A 12,939-nucleotide genomic window follows, 5' to 3' on the forward strand; every position below is an offset into this window, starting at 1 on the left:
CTTGCGCAGATCGGCCTGGGGCGGGGAAGGCCACGAGCGCCGCTTCGCTCCCCTCCTGCTCCCCGGCAGGAAGGCGAACCACGGCGCCAGGTGAAGGAGCCACCCGCAGAGGTCTTCCCGAGGAAGAGGCTGGGCCGGCCGATCAGAGTACAGGCAGAGTCGCCATGGCAACCCCGGGAACAGCATCTGCCTGGCGACCGACTGGGCCGGCGGAGGGGAGCCGAGGATCTATGGGAATGATTCACCGTTTGCAGAGCCGTCATGTGCAACGGCCTGATTTATTAACCCTTGCCTCTCGAGCGCTTGCTGCACTCGCTGTGCGTCTTCTCCCCCGCCCCCAGGAGTAACAACGACCGGGGGGGGGGGGTGGCTTGGAAAACTCTCCCTTAGCATGGCTTTGAGAAGCAATCCCATCTCCGGCCCCTCCCGGCCCACGCTGAGCACGGGGGGGGGGGGGGAAGGACACACTCTCTCTCTCCCCACCACCACAGATGCATAGCTGATGTTTTCTCCCCCCCCCCAGACAAAGTGCAGGCTGGCCAAGGTCAGCCAAGGTCACGGAGCTCTAGCGCTCTCAGCCAGGGAGACTGAGGCTCTCCAAGGCTTGTGCCGCAGGGGCCTCGGGGGAAACGTGGGGCCGGGGCGGAGCACTCCGATCCACAGGGCGAGGCTTCTCCCCCCCTCCCCCGTTCCCAGCAGAAGTGGGCTGCTGTCCCGGCACAAACCCCGGCGTCCACCATCCCGGCCCTCCTCGTTCAGGCCGCCCCTGTCATCTCCTCACCACTAAGCCCAGGACACGGCTGAGCAGCAGCCAAGAGATAAGCCCGGGCCTGCTCTGCCGGGGTTGCCGTGAGCAGCCGGGCTTCCCAAAAGAACCGGGCTCATGGACTGCAACCTTCAGCAGTGTCCATGGCTAGAGCAGGCTGGGGGGGGGGGGAGTTCCGCCTCATACTTCTCCGCCCAGAGGTCAAGCTCAGCCACCGTCCTCTGAGAGGCATGTGACGGTCGCTCGATGGCTGGCCTGTCATCTCCCCAACAGTGTCTAGTTGGTTTCCCGCACAGATGCCCCACGGCAAACGTGGCCCGAGCACCACGATGCCCTGCAAGGAGCTCTTGTGCTGGACACTCCAGGTGGGACACCTGCTCTCCCTTAGCAGGGTCTGGGGGCTGCCAGGGTGGGCTCCACCATTTGTCTCCTCCAGCCCAGCTTTGGCCATCCAGAGAGGCGGCAGAGAGCTTTTTCAGGGTGTGCCTTGTTTAAACCAGCGCATCAAAATATTCCAGGGATGTTCAGAAACATCCATTATGGAAGGATAAACAAGCTTTTTCAACCGCAAACGTGTTGGGGGCTCTATCCATCTGCAGCTGCTTTGACTGATGCTCTTCGAGCATTCTTGGAAGGATCTCGGTTTTCCTCAAGAGGAGAGGGAGAGAGACGCGCTTGGCGCAAAGCTGAAACTGAGCAACCAGCAGGAGAGAATCAGGCTTTTCCACACAAACGTCACCACCATAGTTTTCTTCCTGGGACGCGAATCGGGAACGGACTGTGTCTCAAAACAGGAAGCCCTTAGAAACAGCTGGCGAGAACTGATAGCATTTCGCAGAAGAATTCCCGGGCAGCAGAGAAGTCACGGGATCCCTCCGTGGAGCGCTGCAGTAACAACATGGGGAAGGGGCCAGGCGTTCCCAACTGGGGTCTCTTGACAGCCCCGGAAGGGTTTTCCAAATGGGTGGGAGTTAATTATATATATATATATATATATATATAAAAATTAGAATCAATCAGGGGATTGATGGCCCTAAAATGGCTGGTGGTGGGCTTGGGGGGTGGCTAGAGCACAGAGCTAGGGTGGGGGGCCGGGGTGGGGGCCTATGGAGCACGGGGTCACGTCCTGTGGGAGGGTGGGGTGTTGGGACTTCTGGTGACATGTGACTTCTGGGGGTGAGGCCTGCTGACATCACTTCTGGGGGTTCTCGAAGCCCGAAGACTATTTCAAGGGGTGGAAATATTTACCCAATCCTGCCTTAACAGCAGGCCAACAGGGTGGGATTCTATCCCGGCCTCTGCAAAAGTCAGAGGAGTCAGAGCGCGGGGGGAAGTGACGGGCACCATCGTCTCCTGAGCGCTCGGAGGAAGGGGTCTCTGCTCAGGGTCCCTTCCCGTGGGTGGGAGGAGACATTCCTGTGGGTGGCCAGGGAAGCAGCTATACAGAACCCCGCATACTGCAGAACCCCTGCAACTCATCAAAGGCAATGGACTTAGCCTGGAAACGGGCAGCTGGGCACCTGAAGCCCTGCTCCTAACCCCCGGAAGCCTTTTCCATTCCCCTTGGAGACCTTCCTCTGTTGGCATCTACCCATCTTGGGCACCAGGGCTAGAGCTTGGGAGGCGCGGGGGCGGATGCAATTGTGTCACTGCTTGGGAGCACCCAACTTGTGCCGCTAAGTCACCACAGAGTGGAGGCATTCCGGGCAGGAGGAGTCAGCCACACTAGCCCTCCAGTCACGCCTGTTCTCCAACAGACTCCTTGCTGAACAATTCCACACACAGCTTGCACATTCCACACACAGCTTGCACAATGCCAGCGGGAAAGAACTTTGGGGGACATCCAGGCCATTCCTGCTGCACTCCAGATTCCTGCTGCACACCAAACTCCAGCCCGTTTGGTGACTGCCCCCCAGGCAAGACGCGGCCTAGAAGCAGCCAGCGCTCCATCGCAGCCGTGCCCCAGCCCTCTCCGCTGGCTCCCTGGACGGCTCAGAGGGGTCGGCGGCCTCCTCGGCTTCTCCTTGTAAGGCTGCAGGAGTGACACATTCCACAACGATTGTGGGTCACGTTTATTAGGGAGGCTACTTCATTCCAGCCAGCTGGTTGGGCCAGAGGCAGTGTAAAAATAGCTCCCCAGCCCACGCTGAGCTTCGTCCTGGTGGAACAGGTGCCTGGAAGCCCCCACCTCCTCTTGCGCCAGCAGCAGCCGGGCTGCCCGTGTCCCCCCCCCCCCGCAGATGGGACGCATCGTTCAAAAGCACAACAGTGATCCCAAATCGACATTCATCGGAGGCCCCTGTCGCTCTCCCAGCAGACGCGGCAAAGCCAAAGGAGCCCGTTTCTGTTGGACGGTTGAGTGCGAATCCAGAATTCAGCATTTCAGAAATGAAACAGATTTTTGGCTACAAGCTCAAGAGCAAGGTGGCCAAACGGGCCAGGGACTACGCGTCCTGCATGTGCTGGCAGGGGCTCATGGGAATTGTAGTCTATGGGCACCCACAGAGTCACCGTTTGTTCACCCCTGTTCTCGAAAGTCAGGCAGATCCTAGGATCTGAGGAAGATTCTCAAAAGCTCAGACCACCCAAAACCTTGCTGGTTTCCACGGTGCTCCTGGATTCAAATCCAGCTCATCCCCTGCAGACAGACACGGCCGCTCTGTGAAGCCATTTTTACTGACTGCACTTAGAGCGAGGCTGTCCACAGCCAAGGCAGGGGCCGGCCTGACGGAGACGGGGCTTGGCTGACAGACCACGAGAGAGCCAAAGAAGGGGGCGGGGGGAGGGAGCCTCAAGAAGACCTCAGGAGTCTATAAAGGACCCTAAGGCAGAGGAGAGCAAAGGGGAGTCAAGCTCACCCAAACTGCCTCAGCAGCTCCCCTCTTCTGCACCCCTGGTCCCTCCCCCTGCACACAGCTCAGACAGCCACGGGGGCGCAGGCCACGCAACAGACCAGGAGGGGCGTGGCGGGGTCAGCAGGAGGGTCAGCAGGAGGGTACCCCGCTGTGCCATGACTGAATCTGCAGCACTGAAGCCTCCCGTGAGAACTGCAATGCTGCCCTTGAACGAACCAAAGCAGAACCAAGCCTCTGAGAAATGAGGAGGAGCAAAAAAACACGTATTTTTATTAAAGGTTGCAAACCTCCCTGAGGCCCTTCTGAGGGGAAAGCAGGATACAGAGACAATCAGGCGAGCGCCAGGGCCTCTGGGGCAAAGACCTTTTAAACAGGGCTCCATGCCCAGGAACACAAACACCCCGAATGAATTTGTGAGCCAGGAAACGGCTGCTGGCTCCATTTCCTGAGACCTTGCAGGGAACAATCGAGGAGGCCTTGCAAGCTCCCCAGGGCGTGCTGGGACCCACACAAGAGCTCCTGTGCGCCTTTGTTCCCCTGGGCGGTGGGCTGGGGGCCACCCTCAGGTTTCTTTCGGGGAGGGGGAAGGAGCCCCCAATGGAGACCACCGTGCCATAGCTGTGCCTGCGGCTTCAACTGACCGAGGCTGAACATGCAGGAAAGAGCTCCTTCAATTGAGCGGGGGAGGGGGGGGGGCTGGCTACACTTCTGCAAAACCTGCTTCTATTTTGTGGCCCTCTGTGGGCACTCCATGGGGGCTCCCCCCCCCCCACACAGCCCCTCACCCCGCAGCCTGCAGGGCTTCTGAGCAGCGCTCCTCACCCTCAGCCCATTGCTGCAACAAGGTGCGTCAGGAAACCCCCCTGCAGCCAGAGCCAACGTTGCACCCCCACGGCCTCCGAGGGCCCCCCCCCCCAGAGGGCAGAGGGCAGAGGGCAGAGGGAGCCTCCGCTGCAGCAGAGCGGCTGCCACTGGCTACTCCCCCTTGCCCATGTGACCAAATGGCTGCAGCAGAGACTTTGGGCAGCAGAAACGGGGGGAGGGGGCGAGGCAGGCCCCCGGCTCAAGGCCCTGGAATGCCGGCGGCTGAGATGACCTTCAGTCCAGCTCGATTTGAGCCCAGGAGCACCTCAGAGGCGAACAACATGTCAGGTTGCATAAGCCTTGCAGCGCCAGACCTCCCTCTGCCAACCCAGCAGGGGCAGGTTACCGAGGGGGCAGCGGGGAGCCAGGCAGAGGCCAGACCAAGAGGCCCCGTCTCCACCTGACGCTGACGGTGGGCAGGCGACCCAGGTCACCCATCACGTGGAAGCCAAAACGGTACAGCAGAGGACTTCATTTCGGGAGGAAACTGATCGGGAGACACAGAGGCAGAGCCCTGTCGTGGGGGGGGGGGGGCACGGCAGCTTTGCTGGCTGCAGACAGGGCCAGGGGACGAGTGAGTCACACCTGCGTCTGCCTGAGTATTTCTCAGGTTTATTTTTACGCACATGAACAGAGCGCAGTGACTCACGGGCGTCAACAACAGCAACGTGGGGAAAGAAGACGAGGGAACACCGGCCTGGAAGTTATAAATATCTCTCACGCAAAGACGCGTCATCGCCCGAGGATGGGGAGACGCAGCCCACAGCATGCTGAGCGGGCAGACCCGAACGGCACAGATCTAGGCACACAGCGGAAATCAGCAGGTGCCCAGGAAACCGGAGCCCAGGAGGGCAGAAGTTCACGCCAGCCTGCTCTTCCCGGGGAGGATCCCCCGTCCAAAACCCTGTGGCCCCTGTGGCCAAACACTCTGCTCCTGTTTCCACCCCCACCAGGGAGGCAGGCAGGCAGGCAAAGGGCTCAGCCAGGTAAGGGCCAGATTCTCCGGCTGGGTCCAAGGCCCTGCCCCCACGCCCCACTCCTGCCCATCTCCTGGACCCTTGTCGTGCGGCAAGACTTCCGCCATCTGGACAGGCCCGCTCACACGAGCACCCCAGAAGGAGGCTCACGTGAGCAGGCAGAGAAGGGGGGCTTCCCCACAGCTGAGTGGTTTTGCCCCAGGCCACGTGAACCAGGCCCAGAACCCAAGTGCCGGTTTCAATCCCGTTCCCAGTTTACTCAGTCTTCTATCTTTTCAGCCAGCTTTGTTTATTTGTTTATTTGCTTGCTTGCTTGCTACATTTCTGTCCTGCCCTCCCTTAGTTTGCAATCGACGTTTGTAGCTTGCAAAGTTATAACTTGCTGCTCATAGCACAGAACCCAGAACCCAAGAACAGGCTGGATTTGGAACGCTTCGAACGGAGCCGTACAGAAAACACCAACCGCTATAACCACTCTGACCTGAACGGCCGTTGAACAGTCTGCTCACTTTGCTGTAACCCCCTGGCCTTTCCTGAAGCCACAAGATGAGTCCACGGCAGGGGTGGCCAAACGGTGGCTCTCCAGAGGCCCAGGAACTACAATTACCAAGAGGCCCTGTCAACTGAGCACCTTCGCAGGGGCTGATGGTAATTGTAGTCCATGCACACATGCAGAGCCACCGTTTGGCCTTCTCTGGTCTATGGGAAGAGGGTCTTTTGGCCCCCAAACACGAGCCCACCTGCCTGGCCCATCGCCAAGTCAGACCGGAGGGCGAGCAGAGAATCCTTTTTCAGGGGCTTCCCGCGAGCCGTTTCGACTGGACCGAAGTCACAGCAGGTCACCCGCTGATCTTTTAAAAATTATATCCAACTTCCAGCTGCAGGGAAGGACTGTTTGATAAAATAGATTATAAAAGGACATTAAAAGATAACACCCAAACCACACACTGCCTGAACACCCCCCCCCCAGCCCCCAAACAACCTCACCATGGCACACTTCAAAGCACTGAAGCCGAAAAGCATCTCTGGAAGAAGTGGGGCAGCCCCCATGGGCAGACTGAAGCCCAGCAGCTGACCTTTGCCCCCGCTTCACAGAGCAAGAGGGCCCAGAGAGGAAGCGGAGTGCTTAACTAGGCCCCAATGGATCCTCCAAAGAAAGGCGTCCTTGTTGCGGCGGGGCCGGATCGGCTTACCCTGGCAGCCCTTCCAGCGAGGCGGGCTCAGCCCCCCTGAATCCTGCCCCAGGAACCAACCGGCAACAGAAGCCGCCCGGCAAGTGGTGCTATGGCGCCCTCTGGTGGGCAAACCACAGTAGGACATTGCAGACTGGGGGGGGGGGCAGCTTTGCATCCGGATTGCACTCGTTCCCCACCACAGACTCTTGGTTCAGAGAAAAGGAAGTCCCCCGCTCAAGCAGCAGCACAGACACGCTCAGGCCACACTGAGGACAGCAGCGACTCTCCAAATTTCTCCCTGGGCTTCCCCACCCCCCACAGGAGCCTGCAGCTGAGGGCCCCCACCAGAACTCCCCTCCCTCCCCCAGGCCTTGGAGGGGCCAACCGCAAGCCCGGGACCTGCGGCAGGAGCCCACGGGGAGAACCGGGGTCTGCCCATACAGCTGATGAGTTTAAAGTTTGTAACTGTTTATAAATAAGCTTATTGCATTTGTCTTTATGACGATGGTGTAAGCCGCTCCAAGCCAGCTATGCCAGGAGGGCTAGGAGAGCAACCGACTGCGTAGGCAGCTCCTGCAGAAGGCCCACGAGCCCAGGGCACCCTTCAGGCCCGCAACGTCCTCTTCAAGGCCTGAGCTCCCATGCACACACACACTGGGTGGTCAGGCAGGCAGGCCTGGGACACACCCACGGCAGCCAGGCAGAACTGCTTGCATGCGCGGAAGCTGCTGAGGCACGAGGCCACAACGCTGGGCGTGCGCATGCAGGGCTGAGACCGCTCCCTGATCCTTGGAGGCCCCCTCGGCACCCAGCAATGCCACAAGATAGGCCTCCGCAGTAGGGCTGGTTGGTTAGTTTAAAGAAGAGCGGCTATTTTCATTATCCCCCCCCCCCCCCAATGAGCCCTGCTCCCAGCCCCACCTCACGGCCCGAAGACGCTTGGCAGAAACGCACTCCCTTTCTTCACGGACGCACTTCCAGGAAAGCGGCCACAACAAACCCGCGCGAGAAGGAGGCGGGACACATCCTACTCACCCACAGCCATCCCAGCGGCTTCAGCAAGTTGGGGCAGTAATAATATTCCATGCCCAAAGCGGGAGGGGCGGGAACGGCCCCCTCCTGGCCTCGGCCGGCTCTGCTCTCCAGGGGAGAGGCGCAAGTGAGCAAGACCACCGAGACAAAAGGCAACAGGGATGAAATGCGCGGCTCACGGCAGGCCGGCCGGCGGCTTCAGGGGGGGGGGGGGAGCTTCCATCCGAGCAGCCCGGAGGTCATGTGACTCCCCGCTCCTTCCGTGACCAAACTGGTGCACAAATTTCCACTAACCGAAGGTGTTGGGGGGCGGCCAGGAAGCAAGTTACCCTCTGCGGTCACCAGACCGGACAGATCAGAAGAGCACAGTGCTGACCCAAGGCAGCCGAGCTCCTTGTGGCTGCCTGACCCCATTTCCCCTGCTGCTGCCGCACCCCCACCAGGTCAACAGGCTCAGTACTAAATGTGAGGGGGGGGGGACAATTCAACAGCATGGGCTCCTTCTCCCGACCCCCCTCCCCTCGAGCTCTCCTTGGCACTTTGTGAAGCAGGAAGCAGCAGGGCAGGGAAGCCTACAAATTATTTATCAGCAGCTCTGTGATCCTTCTCCACAGCCGGGGGGGGGGGGGGGGGAGGAGAGAACAGGCTGCTTGGCCTGCTATCAAGTGACGTGACCAGGCGTCCAAGGAGCCGCAGGGCGGGGCTGCCGGGATTCTCCGCGGTGTCAACAGACTGGGCTAAAGTCCTGTGGGCAGGAGTTGGCAGCGCTGCAGACCAGGACACCCAGGGGCCAGCGAGGGCCAAAGGCACACAAGGGGCTGCTTCCCCTGGAGCCAGACCCCCTGGGGTCTCCCGGCCTACTCCGGCTGCAGCACCTCTACAGGGTCTCTGGCAGAGGGAGGCCTGTGGCTCCGTGGGAGAGCCTCTGCTGGCCGGTTCAGGCCCCGGCATCTCCAGACCCCGGACAGCAGCGGACCTCTGAGGGGCCCTTTCAGTACAAGGCAGCTTCTTGGGTCCATATGCTCCTCTGGTCGGATGCTTCTTTGACTGGACCTGCTGCCAGGGATGGCACCCGGGCCCTTTGGCCACTGAGTCCCCCCTCCCTCCCCCCCCCTGCAAAAAGGACCACCGGCCCTGGTTCAAAACTGCCCCTTGTGGCTTTGGAATCCCTGGTGGGCCTGGTCCCCAAAGGAGCAAGGGCCCGCCTATACTGTCAATCAAGCAAACACAGCAGGCCACCCCCGAAAGAGCTCTGCACAAAGCACCAGCTAGATCACAATTGTTATCTCTAAACAAGCGTAGCCATGTTGCACACCCAAGACCAAGTTTACACAAAACTATGTCTTCCTTCAGGTGTCATGTCAGGCAAGGCCTTGCTGCGGTGGGGCTGCAGTGTGGAAGCATGAGGCGCATGAAGCGCAGAGTTCCCAGGGAACCTGGCCCACTAAGGCCCAGACGGAGAAGGCTCCATCCCCCGCCCTGCCGGAGAAGAGTGGGTCACGGCTGCTGAAGGCCCTCCCTTGCATTCAGTCATGACAAGCCACCCCCCTGGGGAGGGTCTTCCTGGCCTCTGGGAAGCTTGGGAAGGAGGGAGGGGTCCTGCCCCCACCAGACCCAGGAGCTCCGAGAGGCTGACACCCTCCTTTCCTTTCCCCTCCCACCACAGACTCAGAAGGGGCCTGGCTGACAGCCCCACCACGGCCAGCCCCGACCAGTCCTCGCGGCCAGCCCCCCCCCACCCCCCCCCACAAGCCCAGCTCAGGCCAAGGGTTCTGCTCACGCTGCCCCCACCCGGAGGGGCCCTCCAGGCAGCATCCCGAGGCACAGAGCGGCCGAGCGGCAAGCGATCAGAGCAGGGGCCTACCGTCAGCCAGCGGTCCCCTCTCCGGCCCTTGTACAAACTGCGACTTCTCTGCTGGAAGGCCGGGCCTGGAGACCCTCTGGCTCCCTGGCTCTCGGGGTCCCGCCTGCCCGGCTCCTTTTCAGGGTCCTAGGGGAAAGGTTCGGTTAGGACAAGAGGGAAGATGCACCGGAGCCAACCCCGTGCCCACAACCCCCCGGTCCTTGGGACGCTCGTGAGGAGTGGCAGAGCAGGGAGTCTTGCAGCCCCACCCAAGCAGCACGTGCAGCTGCCCCCGGAAGGAGGGTGGGCACCTCTTGACAGGCCCAGGGGAGGGACGGAGGGAGGGGGGGACTGGAAGGGGGCTCTATTGTTGCCCTGCCCCCACCCCACTGGCTTGTCCCCCCCGAAACCCAGCTCTTCCCCCGAACGCACCTGCTTCTCTCGGCAGAGTGGGGGGCGCGGCTGGGAGGAGCTCCGCCGGCTTTCCCGGGTCTTCTCTGCCTGTTCCGCCGGGTAACTCTGGCGCCATTTGTGCTGGTCCCGCCTCTCCGTCGCCTCGGGGCCCCCCGGGAAGCCGCCCTTCGCTTTGGCCTGGAGAGTCTTTTCAGAGGAGGGACGTTTCAAGCCTGGCGAGACGTCAGCCAAGGCAGGGGCACCCCACTCCGCTTGGCTCTGCGCTGCCAAAGAGCTGCTCTTCCGTGGGCTCTGGGCGACACCGCTTCTCCTCTTGCTCAGGCCGCCATCGCCCTCCGGAGGCCGCCCTGCCGCCTGCTGCTTTGGGCACGGGCCCTTCTGTGGGTCGCTGCCGGCCGGGGCCAAGGAGGGCTGAGAAGCAGAGCCTGCCTCCGCTTTCAAGCCCAAACAGAGGAGTGGATCGGGAACCGGCATCCCGCACCCTCCGCCTTGCCTGCCTCGGGACGGTGGCAGCAGGCCGGCTCCCGGCTCCTCGTCCAGGATGAATGTTTTCTTCTTGGTGCTGGTGGCCTCTTGGTGCTGGGAGCCCTGAGCAGGGGGCCTTTCCCAGAGCGGGGGGCTGAAGTCCCCAAGCCGGCTGTCCGGCCTCTCTCTCTGCCTCCCGCCTGGCGTCTCAGCCCTGCAGGCCTCCCTGCCAGAGAAGTCCCTGCCTTGCCTGGGACTCCTAGGGGGATCACCCGGCGCTTGCGGATCTCTCCAGCCGGAGCTGAAAGCAGTTCTCTCCGAGGAGCTTCTCCCCTTCTCCCAAGGAAACCAGCTGCCGCCTGCACTCCCCCTCCGGTCCCGGATGACGGAGGCCTTCAGAGCGTCCCCTTCATACTCGGCCATCAACGCATCGATGTCAAGGACCTTCGACCTGTGCCTGTCAGTGGCCTCCTCCCTGGAGACACCATAGCTGGAGTCGCTGGGCTTCGTTTGACCTGAATGGTCACCACCTTGGTGGAAATGCCTCCGAGCTGAAGCCGCGCGGGAGTGAAGGGGAGGATCAGTGCCCGGGACTCTGTCTTTAGCCCGCTCGGCTTGCCTGGCTCCCCCCTGGCTCACCGGAGATCGTAATGCCCCTTTCTTCCCCACAGCAGATGCATCTCCTTCCCCGGCCTCCTCGCAGTTCTTGCCAAAGTGCCTGTCCAAAGACACTGGAGCCTCGGATGATGGACGGGCTCTGCTGGGGGCCCCTGCATTAGAGGCAAGCCGCGTGTCTCCCCCTGGCAAGGAAAACCTTCCGCTCCTGTGAGCCACTTCTGGGCCAGAGGGACCTTCAGCCTCATTCGGGATCTGGTACGTGACCGCAAAATAGGTGACCTTGGGTTTCGAAGGAGGGGGCGGATCCTTCCAGGGGCCCTCCGGACTGCTGGGGGAGCCTGAAACCCCCTCCTCCAGGTCCACGGGGCCTCTGGCTTTTTGGGTTTTCTTCGCCATCGAGCCCTCGTGAAACGGCAGGGAGTCTCTTCGAACCAGCGCTTTCGCGCCCTCTTCCGCCAGGGCCCCCGCCTCCTCAAACCGGATGTTGTGAGGCAGCGTTTTCCGTCGCCATCTTTCGGCCGCCTTCCCAGCAGTGGCCCGACGGCTGCTTCCCTTGGCCTGCTCTTCTGCCTCCGAGCGCTGCAGCGGCAGCACCGGGTGACCTTCAGGCCTGTGACTCGCAGCATCGAGCGATTCTGGTGCCCTGGGTCCAGGTGGGTGTTTCCGGGGCCCAGATCCTTCGTCGGATGCCTCCTGCTCGCAGGTTCTCAGGTCTGCCCTCGGGTGGGGAACTTTGCTACCGAGCGGCTGCCACTGGCTACTCCCACTGCCCAAAGGACGCCACTCTGGCTCGCTGGGACGGTCCGAGACGGCGCCCTGACCGCCAGGAACTCCAGCGTCACAACCATCCGTCCGGCCAGCTCCAAGCGTCTCCGGTAAGTGCTTTGGCCCCTTGGAAGCTCCGGCCTTCCTTCTGCTCTTCTCCTTCTCCAGTTCTCCTCTGTCACCGGTTGTACCTGCCTCTCTGCCTGTCGTCTTGGCAGCTCCGTGCTTCGGTCCGGTCTGATTCTTGTCCAGCTCTTGCACTTGATCACTGAAAGCACGTGGGCCAAGGGAGGGGGGAAAGGCTTGCAAGGTCTCCGTTGCGGGGGGTCCCCCCCCGTCCTGCATTTCGGAAACCGAGCCGTCCTCTTTGCAGCAGCCATGCTGAAGATCAAGGCTATGTGACCAGGAAGCAGGCCCGGGCCACTCGGAGGGCCCCCTCCTCTCCTTCAGGGACCGTCTGCTCCGCAGAGTTACAGCTTTGTCCTCGCAGACGATGGCTACGGCTTCACTCTGAGCCCTCTTGCCAACCGTCTGGAGAATTTCGTACCGTGGCTCTATCCGCTGGCACACGAGTGAGTCCTCAGCATGCTTCCGAGTGGGGCTCTCACACCTGTCCACGCTGGGGGGTGGCTTCCAGGGGGCACCTGTACTGACCGAGCTGGCTTTCCCGGGTACGGCAAGCTCTCTGCGGGTTGCTTCCTCGGAGGACACTTTGGACTCTGCTGCTGCTTTCCCCAGCCACAGTTCCCGACGGCTCCCAGAAAGCTCTCTCGCCTGCCGGGAGGGGGGCTCAGCTCCAAGGGGCTCAGCAGCAACCTTGTGCCTCTGCACATGATGCTCAAACATGGTTGCTCTGACGGTTTTCAGACATGCTTTCTCAGAATGGAGTGCGGAACTTGTATTCGCGTCGTGTCCTGCAACTGGAGCAGGGCTGTCCCCCCGGAAAGCGCCACCATGCCTCTCTCGGGCAAAGCCACCATCTCTCTGCACGCGCACCGTTTGCACAGGCTGCTGTGGCCTCCCCAGCACTCCTCCAGCATGGGCTCCTCCGGCGTCTGTCCCAAGCAGTGGCGGGTTCGCCTTCATCTGAAACCAAGGAAAAAACAGCCCAGCTTGTCATAAAGAGTTTGAGAGACGGCCCTCGCGATGCCCCCAGGGAGGGCAG

The 12,939-nt window shown here is 61.5% G+C and overlaps 1 protein-coding gene across 2 annotated transcripts in view; it reads right to left on the reverse strand.

The window, feature by feature from the left end:
• The window catches only part of KIAA1671 (KIAA1671 ortholog), a 41,058-nt gene that overhangs the window by 12,224 nt on the left and 15,895 nt on the right, over positions 1-12,939 (reverse strand). For both annotated transcript variants that reach the window (XM_077308895.1, XM_077308896.1), the window contains exons 5-6: positions 9,945-12,860; positions 9,534-9,659 (exon numbers count right to left, since the gene is read on the reverse strand). In XM_077308895.1, the coding sequence (XP_077165010.1) occupies positions 9,534-9,659; positions 9,945-12,860 (3,042 nt within the window). The remainder of the gene's footprint in view (positions 1-9,533; positions 9,660-9,944; positions 12,861-12,939) is intronic.

Source organism: Paroedura picta, chromosome 13, assembly GCF_049243985.1.
Source record: "Paroedura picta isolate Pp20150507F chromosome 13, Ppicta_v3.0, whole genome shotgun sequence".
In the NCBI taxonomy this organism is placed as follows: Eukaryota; Metazoa; Chordata; class Lepidosauria; order Squamata; family Gekkonidae; genus Paroedura; species Paroedura picta.